Below are 15,411 nucleotides of genomic sequence, written 5' to 3' on the forward strand. Positions count from 1 at the left end.
GTGTGTATGTAGGCTGCAAAAAAAAAAAGTAAATACAATAAAATCGAAAACATAATCAACAAACAAAAAAAAAAAAATAAAGCATCACAAATGCATAATCATTCCTTTTTTTTGCCTTTAACGATTCTAAACCCCTTATTCATAATGACATCTGTTCGAATTATATTATGGTTTCTATTATCATCATCTATTCTTCCTTTGATTGTGACATCTAATTCTACCAAAATATCTCGTATACAGGATTTATCATTTTTCCAACAAATTCAAGAATTTGCAAAATGGGAAGAGGAGAATTTATTTAAACCAAAATCATTAAGTTTTCCTACATCAAATACTACAAACAATACAACAAGAGATGTATCAACATTTCATTCAAATATAACTAATAGAACATTTGTTTTACCAATAGTTAATCAATATTTCAATAAGTCTTCTAAATTGTTAAATATTTCTTTCTTTGCACAAGGGAAAGGAAAATCTAAAAAACCAAATTGGACAGTTACATCTGGATTTTTTGCCGATAAAGAAGTTGAAGATGATGGTCGAGAAGAAGAATGTTGTTTTCCAATTAGAGAAATTCCTGTTGCCAAACCACCACCAAGACCCAAAGCACCAAAACCAAAACCAAAAATGAAATATAATCCACCTCCAGAATATTGGCCACAACCTGGTACTTGGTCAGATAGTTCAAGTAGTGATGATAATGATGAAGAAAGTAGTAGTTGGAGTGATGGAAGTTTAAGTGATGAAAGTTGTAGTGATGATGATGGTGGTGGTGGAAATAAGTTATGGTTTTTGGGATTTAATGCACCACCTGTTGAAAAGCGAGTTTCTATTATTCCAAGTTCAAAATTAGTTACTAGAGTAAGTGATGAGTTTCATAATTTATATATTGATCCTCAAATGAAACAATATGAAAAGAGAAATTACATGGAAGAATATCAAGGTTTTGATGAAGATCTGGATACTAATAATGAAATTAGTTATGGGGATCTATATGAATCAAGTTCCAATAATATTATTGGACTTGGGAGAAAGTGGACTCTATTTTTATTTTCTTTGTTGTAACCTATATAGGATTTTATGTTCATTTCCAAAAAAAAATTTTGCAGCCGCTATACAAACATTTGGAACTTTATTTTTTTGTCTTCTTTTTTCTTTTTTTGTAACACCTCCTTTTTCTTATAATCAACAAGTTATCATTTACTATGTTAACATTATTTTTGTTAGTTTTATTGACTCGGATTGTTGTTGCTCCAATTCCAAATCATAATGATTTAGATATTCAAGAGAATTTACCCCATCAAGATTTACAAGATTTAACTTTTTTCAACCAAGTTGTAAATATGGAAGATTGGGATCCAAATAGATCCTTAAGATATAAACGGAATATCAAAAGAGATTATGTTGAAAACGATAAATTGTCAATTACTGACAATTCAACATTTTTGGCTCAAGGTGGTAAAGAGGAAAAAGGCACTAAACCTAAATGGCATGTTGGAGCAGGAATTTTCTTAAATAAGGAAAATTATGCTAATTCAGAAAAGACATTAATTAAATACATTGATGATAAAAGTGAAGAAGAGTATTGTTCTGGTGATGAGTGGTCAAGTGATGAGGATGGAAGCAAACTCAAATGGTTTAAACCTTTTTCTGTTCCTTTAAATGAAACAAAAGATATTTCCATTATACCAAGTTCAAAAATAGTTAGTACTAATAAAGATGGTACATTCTTTAGTGATACGGGAACTCTACAAGGAAAATTTGCCAATGCTTCTAAATCTATTGATGATAGTTTATCTATGGGATCTGGTGGTGTTACTATTCATATTAGCTGTATGTTTTTTTGTTATATACTTTTTGTTACAATTATGAACAACGTATTCTTATAATAGCATATCTGATAAGTTATTATCTCTTTTCGATTGTATAACAAACAATTCATGTATATGTGTTGATCTCGTCTAGAAATTGAAAGAAATTTAAAAGAAAAATCTTCGGTATATTACAGAACCTTGCAGGAAATCAATATCAATCGTATTGCAAGAGATGTTTCCATTTAAAATTCTACTTTCTTGGTTTGTGATTCTTATTATAGATCTCCCTTCGACATTTCAAAGTCAACATGATTTATTGGAAAAGAGACATGTTCAACCAAATGATTTACAATTCTATAACCAAGGCTCAAGATCGTCATTAAGTTATCTATACCAAAAAAGAGATGAAACATTCAATATTCAACTGAAGAAAAAGAAATATAAATTTCATAAGCATGAAGATGATGATGATCATGCTCATAACAGACATTATATTGTTAAAGTAAAGGAGAAAATGACTACTACTATGTTAACTTCAAAAACGACTGAATTTGCTGATCGAGAAATTCAAAAGATTGCAGATTCCAAAGATGGTTGGCAAGTAAATTTGGGATTATATCTCGATAAAGGTATAGGAAAAGAATTACTAGATAGTTCTTCATGTGATTCAGATAGTGATGAAGGTAAAAAGAAAAAGTTTTTCATTTTTGCTGATGGTACTCCTGATGGGATTAAAGAATTGGTTTCAAATGATAATATTGTTCACGTGCTTGATAAAGGTAACACCACTAGTCTTTTCTTTGATAATTCAAGTATGGCAAATAATTCTACAGATAACTACACAGCTGCTCTTAAAAATTTCAAGATTAAAGAGTCAAGTAGTAAGAGTATTAAATATGGTCTACTTCAATTATGTATATGGTTAATGTTTAGCTTAATATAAAATCACTTATTTTGTTACTCTATTTAAATTGGTTGCGAAAAGAGACAACAACAACAACAAAAAAAAAAGTATATGAACAGAAAAATCTCCATCACGATTCTTGCCAAATCTATTTCTACATTCTTCATCTTTTTCTTTTTGTTTATGAATTCTTCCTAAGAGTAATATCAATGATTATTTCAATTTTAATTTTGTGGTTAAGCTTATTTTCGGTATTAGCAATCACTTCCAAACCCAAACCCAATGCTCCTGAAACAGATGTTAATGCTTTGGTATATTTCAATCAAGTATTTGATATGGTAAAACAACAAACTGCACAAGATCCAATAAAATCCACTAATAATAACTCAACAATTCCATTAATTACAATTGAAAAACCAAAAAGTAATACCAGTGAATCCGTTGATGCTCAGTTGAAAAAGGGTAAATTAAAACCAAAGTGGGAATATAATGCAGGTATCTATTTAGAAAAGAAGATTAATAAAAAATTGATGAAGAAAATGTTGAAAAATAAAGACAAATTTCGTGCATTAACTGATAATGATAGTGGATTAGTATTAGGAACTACTGAAAAGGTGTTGATTCCTACTGAATTAATGGTTTCTAGAGCAATTCCTGATACTCATAATTTATTTCATCAAAATTTAACATCATATCCCAAAAAACAAACTATGATCAAAGTCCATAATATTAAAAGACCACAAGTTGCAATTCCTCAGTCAGAATCCACTACATATCTTTACTATGACAATTACAATGGTATTCAAAGTGATAATTATTCTTCCAGCAATAGACTAGTTCGTGGTTTTTGTCACTATTTATGGTGGGTGTTTCTCTATGTATTGTAATGAACGTACAAAAAAAATCATTACAGCATTATTCTTTTATTGATGATTACTGTAATGCTCTTAATCTCTGTCTCATTTCATCTAAGGCAATTTCATCTTCTTCCTCGTCTTCAACACTAGCTGGTTCTTCAATAACTGTTTCTTCAAATTCCGTACTTGGAACTTCATTTTCAATCTTTGAGAATTTATCTTCTGTCAAGCTTTGAATTATCTTGTTTACTTCTTCTTGTGATTCACTTTCTAATTCTTCATCTTCTTCATAGTCCAAGTCTACCATATCATCCATCATTTCATTTATTATTCCTGCTTTCATCAACTCTTTGGATAATTCTTGCATGGTCTGCAGGACAGCTCCCACATGAATTAACTGGTTAACATCTTTCATAATAGAAGTACTTGAATGAATGGATTGTGTTAATTTTGTCATTTGATATTGTTCATTTATAGCCATAGTAATGGAATCAATTCTTGTCTTTGAAGTATGTAATTTATTATATTGTCTATTAATGTTGATCAACTCTTTCGCATATAATCGAGCAGATTTATAATCCTTATCCTTTGCTGCCTTCTTGATTAATGACTCGGTCTTCTTCTTCAACGGAGTTAATTGATTCATTGATCTTTCCAACTCTCTTTTGTTCTTTCGGAGCAATTGGTTGATTTTTCTCATCTATTCTTAGTTAGTTACTATAATAATATTTCTTTTATTTAAATCACAAAAAATTTTTCAGCTAGCACATACTTGTTCTTTTGGATCAGGCCCATATATCTTCTTCTTTATATAATCCATATTTGTTTCGCTTGCAGTTGAATATATCTATTGATGAGTGGTCTTACATTAAACCAACTCTCTTTCTCTCTTAATTTTTTTTTTTTCTTTTTCGTCCAAGTTTTTGTGTGGTTTCGAAAACCCAGAGATAATTGCAAAGTCAAAATATATGCGTCCAGATTAGGAAATATTCATCGCCATTATCAGAATAAAACCAACTGATTAAGTTTGTGCGATGCAGCTCAAGTGGCTCTATAGAATCACAAATATAACCATCAAGAGTCAAGATTATTCTTCCAAAATTAAAGATGTATTTGATTTTCTCCCATGGTGGCGCAATACAAACTATCACTATCACGGTAAGATCAATGACCTAGTTTCATACTCACATACACGGAGGAAAAAAAAAAAATTAGGGGGAAATCCATGCGGGTCTATAAATACAGATTGTTTTGGTTCTTTTCTGTTTGCAAAAGCATCAAATTATTCTTGAAACCAACCTTCCCAGAAACAAGTATATTTAAGAGATGAGAAACTCAGAGAACAGATCTAATCCAGCAGCTAGAGGAGAGCTGTTTCTTTTAATTATTATGGCTATAGTTTTGCCTCCCTTGCCTATGTATCTTATCGATAGATCTATCTTCAGTAGAAACTTTATTATTTGTTGTCTATTAACACTTTGTGGTGGTATTGCTGGTCTGATATTTTCATGTTATATTATCTATTTGCATTTACAGCACGAACCTATTCTTGAAGGTTATACAAGATTAGATGAAGATGAAGAGCAACAATTACGTGCCAATCCTGAAAATAGAGAAACTCAAGATGAACAACCAACACATTCTCATCGTATTCATCATGATGAAGAGCACGTTCAACCTGATCCTAACCAAATCTTAACTGCAAGTGATTTACCATCTTATGATGAAATTGTTGGCAGTTCAAATGGACCAGAACAAACTCGTGATGTTAAAGTGAATGGTGATCATAAAGTTCAACAATAAGAGATTGTGTAAACTCCTAGAGTTATGATTTGATTTATACGTATATATTAAGTGTTTTATTTTTTTTTTTTTATTATCTAAATAAACTGATCAATAGCAACCATTGATTTGGCTATAAATCCTTCCAAGTGGAAAATGCTCTTTGTTCCTAAACTTAATCTCTCGTCAAAAATTGATGCCAATGCAACCAATTCTTGGACTAACCTGGCATTATCCACAAATAGATTAACCAAATCAAATAATAATGTTTTCAATATAGTTCTGGCAGGAATACAATGTGACAATAATTCATATAACACTATTCTGGATTTAGATAATGTTGTAATTGTTCTATGAGCTTTAATATTATTTGCCATATTGGTAATGATAACCTCCCAATCCAACTCCAATTTGCCCACATCAGAATTGGTATCAATAGTTTCATTTTGCATACTGATGGATTCAAAACTCAATAAACATCTTCTCAAGTTTCTATTACTGGTAGTGGCTATATCATTGTAGAATTTTTTCATAGCTAACTCATTGGTAGCTTTAAATTTAATAGCTTCTGATTCTGCTACATTATTCAAGATATTGGAAATATCATCAACACTTGGACTTGGGATTCTGACTAATAAGGTTCTTGATTTAATAGGAGCAATAATGTTTGATATTGAATTACAAACCAATATCAATCTAATATTAGATGAGTATTTTTCCATAGTTCTTCTTAATGCTGCTTGAGCATCTCTACTTAAAGAATCAGCCTCATTGATAATGACTATCTTAAATCTATGTTTTGTTCTCAGTTGATTGGCAAAATCAACTTGTTCAGTGGAAGCGACATCTTTCAATAAATCTTGAATAACCACACGATCATTATTTCCCATATCACTTGGAGTAATTTCTAAATGATTAGCTGAACTCAAAACATTAAATTCCAATTTTCTATTTGATGATGTAACAAAATTCTTGACATCAATTTTCAATTTTTCAACTTGAGAACCAAATATTTCATTTAAAGTACAATAAATTCTTGTCTTCTTCCCACTTCCACTTGGTCCATATACTAATAAATGTGGGAAATCTCCTGATTTAGCTAATGCTCTAAGACTTTGTGTGATTGAATCATGATATGATAATTGATCTAAAGTCTTAGGACGGTACTTATCCACCCAAAGTGACATGATATATAGTTTCTATGGTTGTCTTTTCTTAAATGGTAGTTTACTTTTAAAAAAGAAAAAGAGAAAAAAAAAAAAATAAAAATCAAAAATTGTTGTTCTTGACGCGTCGTGGATTTCCTAACAAAAATGAAGAATGCTCACGTTTTTTTCTTAAGAGTAAAGATCTGGAATCTTTATGAGATCTATGTATAACCCAACCCTATTAAATACATCATTTCACATAATTGTACATTATTCACTATTTAATCTATACCTTTGGTTTAGTTCTAATGAAATGTGTTGGACATTCGTATCCACCAGGATTTTTAATCAAATAGTTTTGATGATAATCTTCAGCATCATACCATGTTTTAATTGGTTCAATTATAGTAACAATCTTATGATTAGGATACCATTCTTTTTGATATTTATCTCTTATTTGTAAAGCTACTTCTCTTTCTTTATCATCATGAGTTAAAATAGTTGATCTATATTGAGTTCCTTGATCTGGACCTTGAGAATTGACTGTTGTTGGATCATGCATTCTGAAAAAAATATCCAAAATATCAGATAATTTCAATTGAGTAGGTTCATAAGCAATTTGAACACTTTCAACAAAATCAGTAGCACCAGTGCATACTTTTTTATAATCTATATCTGTAATTGATGGATTACCATTGGCATAACCGACTTTAATATCAATTAAACCTTTATTAGTAAATTGTCTTCTGAACACACTTTCAACACCCCAAAAGCATCCTGCTGAAAGTGTTATCAATTTGGAAGTAGCTGTAGAACGAATTGTTGGTGAAATAGTAGTAGCCATGATAATCTGAAAATAAAACCCTGTGCTTGAAAAAAAAAGAAGTGGAGATTGGAATGATATTTTTTTTTTCTTCTTCTTCCTGTTTATATAATAGAAGCAAGGTCTAAAAAAAAGAATTAAGGTTTTGCTTACTAACAAAGAGTAAGAAGATGTCGATGATGAAAAAGAAGAAAAAAAAAAATAATGTGGGAAATTTCGCAATATCCACACTTTCGGAAGAATACTTGTATTTTTTCTCCACTATTATTTTCTCGGCACGTGCCACATTACAAACCCGTTTAATCTTAATCCGATACAGGGGTAATTATTTTTTAACCTCGAGAGCCACAGTTACGAAAAACTTGAATGTGTGTGTATATTTATAATTTACTTTCGTTTAAATCCAAATATACTTCTTCTTCTTTCACTACCAGAAACAGCACTACTTGTTGACGCTTTTCTTTCAATTGGAGGAGCACCGGAATTGTTGGAACTACCTGATTCATCTTTTCTTCTCTTTAAACTTCCAACCCATGATTTCTTCTCTTTGACCTCTTTGGATGGAGCCAATGGGAAACCTTGTTGTTGCTGCTGTTGCTGTTGCTGTTGTTGTTGTTGTTGAGGAATATATGGCTCAGGAACGTCCAATGGTCCAGTAACAACTGCTGCTGGTGGTGGAGTTGGCATATGGCCACGACTGGTTGTTCTTGAAAGTGGATTTTGGAATTTCTCCTCTTTATCAAATGTAAAACTCTTGAGTAACCCTGGTCTCTTGCTTGCTTCAGAAGCGTTGAATGAAGTAATCGACGACGCATCCGAAATTGGGTCGATTTGATCATTATTATTGACCGAAGTAGCAAGTGTACTTGATTCATCTTCCCCGTGTTTCATCGAGCATTCATCAGCACCATTGTATATATCTTCAGTGTCAAATCCAAACTCAGTATTGTAGTTTCCTTGTCTGTAGAATAAAATATAAGCACTTGCCAAACCTGGGCCATCGCCAAAAAATCTCATTACATATGAATCTTCAACCAATTCCACTGTCTCGTCATCAAACAACAACCATAGTCCTGCCTTTATTTTACAAATGGAAACATAATGTCCATGCATTGGGCCTCCTCCAATGTGGATCACTAATGCATATAATTCATATAACTGGTCTTGTAAAGATTCATCATCGGTAGTGTTAAACAAACGCAACTTGAATGGATAACTGATTGAATCAAAAAGCTTCACCATTTTATCCATTTCTTCATCATACTTGAATCTCTTAAGATTTATTACCAACACTTTTGGTAGTTTCTTAAGCTTGATGGTTTTCACTGCTTCTTGTAACGACGAACAAGTGTTACAATAAAACTTGTTTTGATTTGTCAAGGTTTCAGACTTGGAAAAGTTGTTCAATGCATAAGTCAAGGAAAAACTACTTTCACCAGGAGGTATATCAACTGACAAGTCTAAGAATAATTCTTGCTTCGAAGTAACTGTCTCACATGACAAGCATTTAGTTTCATTGGTGATCAATCCACGGAAAATATCACTACACCAGTTAATTCCATCTCCCTTGTCTTCTTTGTTGACACTTTCAATAATTTCATTGATCAAATAATTGAAAAACTCATGAGCATCATGATGCATGTTGTTTTGACGGAAAAGAAAATTCTTTTCCTTAAGCTTTTGAATAAAATAACTTGGAGAAACAACACCAATAGTTGACTTGTTTTCAACCATACTTTCAAATAAATCTCGCAAAGCATATAATAATGCTGTATCCTCGTTGATTTCACTTGGTGTTTGTAATGGTAGATCGAGGTTGATGATAGGTCCATTAATCAAAGCTGATCTCTTTCTTTGATCACCACTTGGATTGGCATTAAATGGATTGATGGGAACTGCTAAGTTGGATTCAGGGTGAGGTATGCCAACAATAATTGCACTAGAAGTTGTACTGATTGATCCTTCTTGTGTTGTCTGTTGTGGTTGATCATTGAGTAACATTGACGAACTTTGGGAATAGTCATTTCTGTCATCTTTGTCTGATGATGACTCCTTATTGGCCTGGGTATCTATCGGTCTAGTGATAAGAATGTCCAATTTTTGAAACTCGGGTGACTTACAAATTTTGATCCTTTGTTCCAACGACAAAGCTTCGCAATCCTTTGCAAGTGAAATATACTTGCCATACTTCTTTTTGGGGTCTTCAATCACCACAGATATAGAAGTAGAATTCCCTGAAGCAACTGCACTAGCAGATGAATTGTTGTTATTAAACTTGAGACCAAAAAGTGAACCTCTTCTACTTGCAGGTTTTGGACGCTCGTCTTGAGTTGGGGAGGAGATTGATGTTGACTTCCCACCTTGTTCCTTCAACTTCTTTTGCACTAATTGTTCATACTTTGATGTAAAGTTGTGAGGCTTATAACCGGCGACAATTAATTTTGGTTCATGCTTTGTCAGATTGTGTTGGATTAATTGAGTTCTAAAATTTTCGGTGTAATACAAGCACTGGAGAATGGAATTACAATAGCATGTGTTTCCAAAGTTCTCCATGCCAAAAATCTTATGAGATCCATCACCATATGGAAGATTGCTAGTTTGTAAATGTCCCATCAATACAAGGTAAAAAAAAATAAAAATTAAAGGGAAATATTCTATCACAATAGTATATGAATCTGAGTATGCAATTTCAACTGTCCTTTTTAGTTTAAGTGACTTTGTATGTTTGAGGTTTTTTTTTTTTTTTGGTTTTTGTTTTTTGTTTGTTTCCTTCTTCTTTGTTCGCCTTTCGCTTAGTGCCGCCCCGTGGAAGGAAAAAAAAAATCTCCTTCTCCAGTTTATCTACACCTCATATTCCCCCGGTATGAACAAAAGTATAAGCAAGCAACTACGAAATTGAACATCCGATTCTTTTGTGTAGAATTATGCTAATATGGGGTAAACCGAAAATATCCGAAGATCACTTTTAACAGTAGTGATGGAGAACAATCTCTAACAATAGGAAAAATCATTCTGCAACTGACAATTACTTGCATGATGGAGATAGGATTAGTAATTTCGGTTGAGGTTTTAGATTTATCTGAATAGATTTTTAATTAAAATTTAGAACAAAATTAAGAAGAAAATGTGGAAGTCGCCAGCTGATTATCTCCACCACTATTGATCACCAAGACACTACCTTATAGAGTTTAAAAAACGAATTACGAGCCCAACTAATAATAAAGAATGACAATCAATATCTTGATATTCCTCCTTGATAATAATTACACTTTTCATGGCTAGTGTATATGAAAATAAAAAAATTTATCCGTGATGGAATTATTTTTTTTCCTGTGTGAAGTATTATATTCACTTTATTGTATGTCAGTTACTCGGATAAACTTATATGAAAGCCCTTTCAAAATATCAAAAAAAAAAAGAAAAGAAACACGAAATAATCACCAATTTTAATGGGCTACAGTTGACTCCATACTCTCTATCCACCATTTTGCGGGATAAAAACGTGGGGGATTGTCATAAGGACTACAAAATGAGAACAAAAAAAAAACTGAATTAAAAGAAACAACGCCATTATAATGCATCTAAACAAAATGATCAGTTTAAAACTGATTATCGGTTTAAAGGCGATTCTACCAACTCATTTTTTTTTTCTTTTTAGTTTTTGTGCTTAATCCCGGGTGTATCTTGTTTGTTTTACTCTTCAATCTTTTCAACAGCTGGTGATGGTATTCTCGCATGGATTACTGCATATAGTATCCATTTCCGGTCGTGGCGGAACCGAGAGTTTTTTTTACTCTAAGAGCTATGCGCCTGTATGCAGTAAACATTTAAATTTCACATCTAATACTCGGAAAAACTATTTGATCACAAAAAGGCAAACGAGCGCCTTAATCACATTGTCCGTTTGAATCTACAAAAAGCAATGTTCAAATGCCTTGAGAATTAATCCGAGAGCTGGTGTGTGTGTGTGTATGTGTGTCATACCACTACCATAGTGCCTCAATTCACAAGAATAATACGAGTGTCCCTGCCCAGCACTGACCTGTCGCACCAGCCTTTCGTCTATCGGATGAAACAAAAAAAAAGTCTTGTAATAACGAAGCCAAGTTTTCAAAGGGAAAAGATGTTGCCAAGTGTCATTAAAGATTTATTCAGTCTGTGGTGCTATCCTTTAATTACTCATCCCCCAACTCTGTTTCTTCTGATGTCATAGTAATTATCGGAACAATACAACCCAGTCAACTTAATATTTCTAAGCCCAGTAAACACATTTTTTTCCCTCCCCAATAAAAATCTAGAAGTGTAAGCACAATTACAATAATCTAATAGGTAAAAACAGAGTTAAAAAAAGAAAAAAACGAACGAATAGGAAAAATCGACCCATGATACAAAGCAAGGCACAAATTCTCCGATCGGAATAATTTTATGCACTCAATGTTATTCATTTGCCCAATATTCATAAAGTCAAAACAATGCGGAAAAATTTTTCAAAGGCCCACAAAACCAAACCCCAGCTCCCACAAAAAAAAAGAAAGAAAAATTCAAATAAAACTGAAAAAATTAAAAAAAAAACAAAAACAACTGGTCTACCAACCATAGATCCAAATAGCAATGATATAGTAGTGGAGAAAAGTGGAGAACTCATAGAGTTGTCAGACGTCGTCAAACATATGTATTCTCTAGGTTATAGTTAATTCTTATTTCTCTTGATTTTACCCCAGGACAAGAGAAACTGTATTGCCATGCTAAGCAAAACAAAAATAAATAAAAAAAATAGTTCAAACAAAGAAATTCTTAGCTTGCTCAATATTAGAAAATAGGTCACAATAACTGGAGTTAGCACCTGTTTTTTTTAGCACGGAAAAATTTTCCTGTGTGTAAGAGACAAAAAAACTTGCATGGCTGCTAAACCATGCATAATATTAGTATTTTGGGTCATGTTACACGAAACTGGAGAGATGGGGGATAGACTCACCCCATACACAACACTCCACTTCCTTTCTCCACTGGCGAACGGTAGTTGTCAGATGCTTTGGTTCTTCTCACAAGTATAAATATCTCCCCAAGTTCCTTCTAAAAATTTTTAATTCTCTTTCTTTTATTCATCATTCAGTAATCAATAACTTCCTTTGTTATAACTACTACAACAACAAAAAGATAAAAAGAAAAATGTCTCAACCAGACAACGCTTCTAACACATCAACAGCTGAGGCTGAGACCAAAGACCTTCAAGCTAAATATGAAGATCAACAACCAGAAGAATTCAACGAAGCTAATGCTTTAGATAACAAACCAATGTCTGCTTACACTGGTATTATTATTATGTGTATTCTTATTGCCTTTGGTGGTTTCGTTTTCGGTTTCGATACTGGTACTATTTCTGGTTTTATTAACATGTCTGATTTCCAAAGTAGATTTGGTGGTACTAAATCTGATGGTACCTTGTATTTCTCCAACGTTAGAACTGGTTTGATGATTGGTTTGTTCAATGCCGGTTGTGCTGTCGGTGCCTTGTTCTTATCTAAGGTCGGTGATATGTACGGTAGAAGAATTGGTATCATGTGTGCTATGGTTGTTTATATCGTTGGTATTATCATTCAAATTGCTGCTCAACACGCTTGGTACCAAGTCATGATTGGTAGAATTATCACTGGTCTTGCCGTCGGTATCTTATCTGTCTTGTGTCCATTGTTTATTTCTGAAGTTTCTCCAAAGAATTTGAGAGGTACTTTGGTTGTCTGTTTCCAATTGATGATTACTTTGGGTATCTTCTTGGGTTACTGTACTACTTACGGTACCAAAGTCTATTCCGACTCTAGACAATGGAGAGTTCCATTGGGTTTGTGTTTCGCCTGGGCCTTGTTCTTAGTCGGTGGTATGGTTGGTGTTCCAGAATCCCCACGTTACTTGGTTGGTAAAGATAAGATTGATGATGCCAGAATTGCTCTTGCTAAATGTAACAAGATTTCTCCAGAAGATCCAGCTGTTTACCACGAATTGCAATTACTTCAAGCTGGTGTTGAAAGAGAAAGATTAGCTGGTAGTGCTTCCTGGGGTACTTTGTTCAACGGTAAACCAAGAATCTTTGAAAGAGTTATGGTTGGTGTTATGTTACAAGCTTTGCAACAATTGACTGGTGATAACTATTTCTTCTACTATTCTACTACTATTTTCAAGTCTGTTGGTTTGAACGATTCTTTCCAAACCTCCATTATTATTGGTGTTATTAACTTTGCTTCTACTTTCGTTGGTATTTACGTTATTGAAAAATTCGGTAGAAGAATGTGTTTGTTGGTTGGTTCTTGTGCCATGTCTGTCTGTTTCTTGATTTACGCTTTGATTGGTTCTCAACATCTTTACTACCATGGTTCAAGTGGTCCATCTAGAAAACCAAGTGGTGATGGTATGATTTTCGTTACCTCCCTTTACATTTTCTTCTTTGCCTCAACTTGGGCTGGTGGTGTTTATTCTGTTGTTTCTGAATTGTATCCATTGAAAATTAAGAGTAAGGCTATGGGTTTGGCTAACGCTTCCAATTGGATGTGGGGTTTCTTGATTTCCTTCTTTACTTCCTTCATTACTGATGCTATCCATTTCTACTATGGTTTTGTTTTCTTGGGTTGTTTGTTCTTCTCTATCTTCTTTGTCTACTTTATGGTCTACGAAACTAAAGGTCTTACCTTAGAAGAAGTTGATGAATTATACTCCACTAGTGTTAAACCATGGCAATCTGCTGGTTGGGTTCCACCAACTGCTCACGAAATGGCAACTTCTGCCGGTTACGCTTCTAAACCAGAAGAAGAACAAGTTTAATGACATTTAATCCTGTTTTGATTAACAACTACAATAAGTGACTGTTGTCACATAATTTTAATGATAATTTTTAATTACCCAAATTTAAAGTCGGTGTATTAATGTGAACTGAATAATGAAGCTCAAGTATAAGTTTCAAAAACCAAAAAAAAAAAACTTTTTTTTATATTTTAATGAAATCTTTTTTTATTCCTTATTTTTTTTATAATTATTATTGGCTACTTTTTTTTATTAGATATAGAGATAGATAAAATATTTTTAATGTATATGACTTCGATTGAAACTTTTTATTGTTTTCGTAATATCTTTGATTTTAGATTTCAGTCTAATTTGTTTGAACTATAAAAGCTATGATATGATAATTCGTTAACTCCTCCTCTCGTGAATTTGCTCTTCTGCATTATTTTTATTTTCTTAGTTGGTGATGAATGACATGATGAAATTGGAATGGTTCCAATCCGAGGTTCCGAATACCGAAATAATGAAGAATCATTTTTTTTTATTATTTCTTTGCTAGCTCGTTTTCCCCTTAGAAATCGATCGTGTTAGTACGGCAATAATGCATATAAATCATTCCACTTGGAGTGAAGATTGTAATGTTCCATCTCCTCCCATACCACCAAGATTGGCATAGTTTCCAATCTGACGTAAAAATTACAAACAAGTCGGAAGGCATGATAACCTTTTATCAATTTTGCCTGTGGTATAGAGAAAAAAAAAATTTCTTGGGTTTGCAGCATATGACTTTATAGTAGAAAAAGTTACGGTAGAGCCGGCGCAATCAAATGTAAAGAATCAAAAAATGAATAAAAAAACAAGAAGGACAACAGAATGTAAGTAATTAAAATTCATATTATGCTTTTTATGTTTGGTTTGTTCACCCACTTCTAAACCATCCCAAATAAGGGAAATTAGTAAAATAGAATTCTACATTAGTAAAAGAGAAAAAAAAAACACACAATTCAACAGGAGGGAAAAAACTAAAAAGTCAATCATAAATGGAAGGAAACATTTCAAAAGCAACCACAAAGTTAATTCAACTGTCGGTACCAGCCGTTTTTGTTGGTGAGATGGAATCGGGATATAGGAAACTCATTTTGGTCTAAAGAAATTAGTTCTAAGACTCATTGAAATTCACGTTGTTAAGGGATTGCTTAGTCGTCGGTAGCAAATACCCACAATATCCATGAATAACTAGGTATTTTTATTATTATTCTTCTTCTTTTCTTTTTATATCTTATTGTCATCATTAACAATCTTTACTACA

General features: G+C 32.6%; 10 protein-coding genes across 10 annotated transcripts; 6 read left to right on the plus strand and 4 right to left on the minus strand. All coding sequences in view use genetic code 12, as the record gives it.

Moving 5' to 3' along the window:
- Nucleotides 1-90: 90 nt before the first annotated feature.
- Nucleotides 91-1,068, plus strand: CTRG_01155 (uncharacterized protein; the record flags this gene model as incomplete). The annotated part of the gene is made up of 1 exon (XM_002546804.1): nucleotides 91-1,068. One exon carries the CDS (start codon nucleotides 91-93, stop codon nucleotides 1,066-1,068), a length of 978 nt encoding a protein of 325 aa, XP_002546850.1.
- A 140-nt stretch (nucleotides 1,069-1,208) lies between these two features.
- CTRG_01156 (uncharacterized protein) lies at nucleotides 1,209-1,892 on the plus strand (the record flags this gene model as incomplete). The annotated part of the gene is made up of 1 exon (XM_002546805.1): nucleotides 1,209-1,892. One exon carries the CDS (start codon nucleotides 1,209-1,211, stop codon nucleotides 1,890-1,892), a length of 684 nt encoding a protein of 227 aa, XP_002546851.1.
- Nucleotides 1,893-2,049: 157 nt separating this feature from the next.
- PGA19 (Pga19p) lies at nucleotides 2,050-2,760 on the plus strand (the record flags this gene model as incomplete). Its single annotated transcript, XM_002546806.1, has 1 exon — nucleotides 2,050-2,760. One exon carries the CDS (start codon nucleotides 2,050-2,052, stop codon nucleotides 2,758-2,760), a length of 711 nt encoding a protein of 236 aa, XP_002546852.1.
- Nucleotides 2,761-2,930: 170 nt separating this feature from the next.
- On the plus strand, nucleotides 2,931-3,608 carry CTRG_01158 (uncharacterized protein; the record flags this gene model as incomplete). Its single annotated transcript, XM_002546807.1, has 1 exon — nucleotides 2,931-3,608. The coding sequence occupies one exon, from the start codon at nucleotides 2,931-2,933 to the stop codon at nucleotides 3,606-3,608; it is 678 nt and encodes a 225-aa protein (XP_002546853.1).
- A 46-nt stretch (nucleotides 3,609-3,654) lies between these two features.
- VPS24 (ESCRT-III subunit protein) lies at nucleotides 3,655-4,278 on the minus strand (the record flags this gene model as incomplete). Its single annotated transcript, XM_002546808.1, has 1 exon — nucleotides 3,655-4,278. The coding sequence occupies one exon, from the start codon at nucleotides 4,276-4,278 to the stop codon at nucleotides 3,655-3,657; it is 624 nt and encodes a 207-aa protein (XP_002546854.1).
- A 626-nt stretch (nucleotides 4,279-4,904) lies between these two features.
- On the plus strand, nucleotides 4,905-5,381 carry CTRG_01160 (uncharacterized protein; the record flags this gene model as incomplete). Its single annotated transcript, XM_002546809.1, has 1 exon — nucleotides 4,905-5,381. The coding sequence occupies one exon, from the start codon at nucleotides 4,905-4,907 to the stop codon at nucleotides 5,379-5,381; it is 477 nt and encodes a 158-aa protein (XP_002546855.1).
- Nucleotides 5,382-5,458: 77 nt separating this feature from the next.
- Nucleotides 5,459-6,547, minus strand: RFC5 (replication factor C subunit 5; the record flags this gene model as incomplete). The annotated part of the gene is made up of 1 exon (XM_002546810.1): nucleotides 5,459-6,547. One exon carries the CDS (start codon nucleotides 6,545-6,547, stop codon nucleotides 5,459-5,461), a length of 1,089 nt encoding a protein of 362 aa, XP_002546856.1.
- A 247-nt stretch (nucleotides 6,548-6,794) lies between these two features.
- Nucleotides 6,795-7,352, minus strand: MXR1 (peptide-methionine-S-sulfoxide reductase; the record flags this gene model as incomplete). Its single annotated transcript, XM_002546811.1, has 1 exon — nucleotides 6,795-7,352. The coding sequence occupies one exon, from the start codon at nucleotides 7,350-7,352 to the stop codon at nucleotides 6,795-6,797; it is 558 nt and encodes a 185-aa protein (XP_002546857.1).
- Nucleotides 7,353-7,718: 366 nt separating this feature from the next.
- UBP13 (ubiquitin-specific protease) lies at nucleotides 7,719-9,944 on the minus strand (the record flags this gene model as incomplete). Its single annotated transcript, XM_002546812.1, has 1 exon — nucleotides 7,719-9,944. One exon carries the CDS (start codon nucleotides 9,942-9,944, stop codon nucleotides 7,719-7,721), a length of 2,226 nt encoding a protein of 741 aa, XP_002546858.1.
- A 2,556-nt stretch (nucleotides 9,945-12,500) lies between these two features.
- HGT7 (Hgt7p) lies at nucleotides 12,501-14,144 on the plus strand (the record flags this gene model as incomplete). Its single annotated transcript, XM_002546813.1, has 1 exon — nucleotides 12,501-14,144. The coding sequence occupies one exon, from the start codon at nucleotides 12,501-12,503 to the stop codon at nucleotides 14,142-14,144; it is 1,644 nt and encodes a 547-aa protein (XP_002546859.1).
- Between the last annotated feature and the right edge of the window lie 1,267 nt (nucleotides 14,145-15,411).

Source organism: Candida tropicalis, assembly GCF_000006335.3.
Source record: "Candida tropicalis MYA-3404 genomic scaffold supercont3.2, whole genome shotgun sequence".
Lineage (NCBI taxonomy): Eukaryota > Fungi > Ascomycota > Pichiomycetes > Serinales > Debaryomycetaceae > Candida > Candida tropicalis.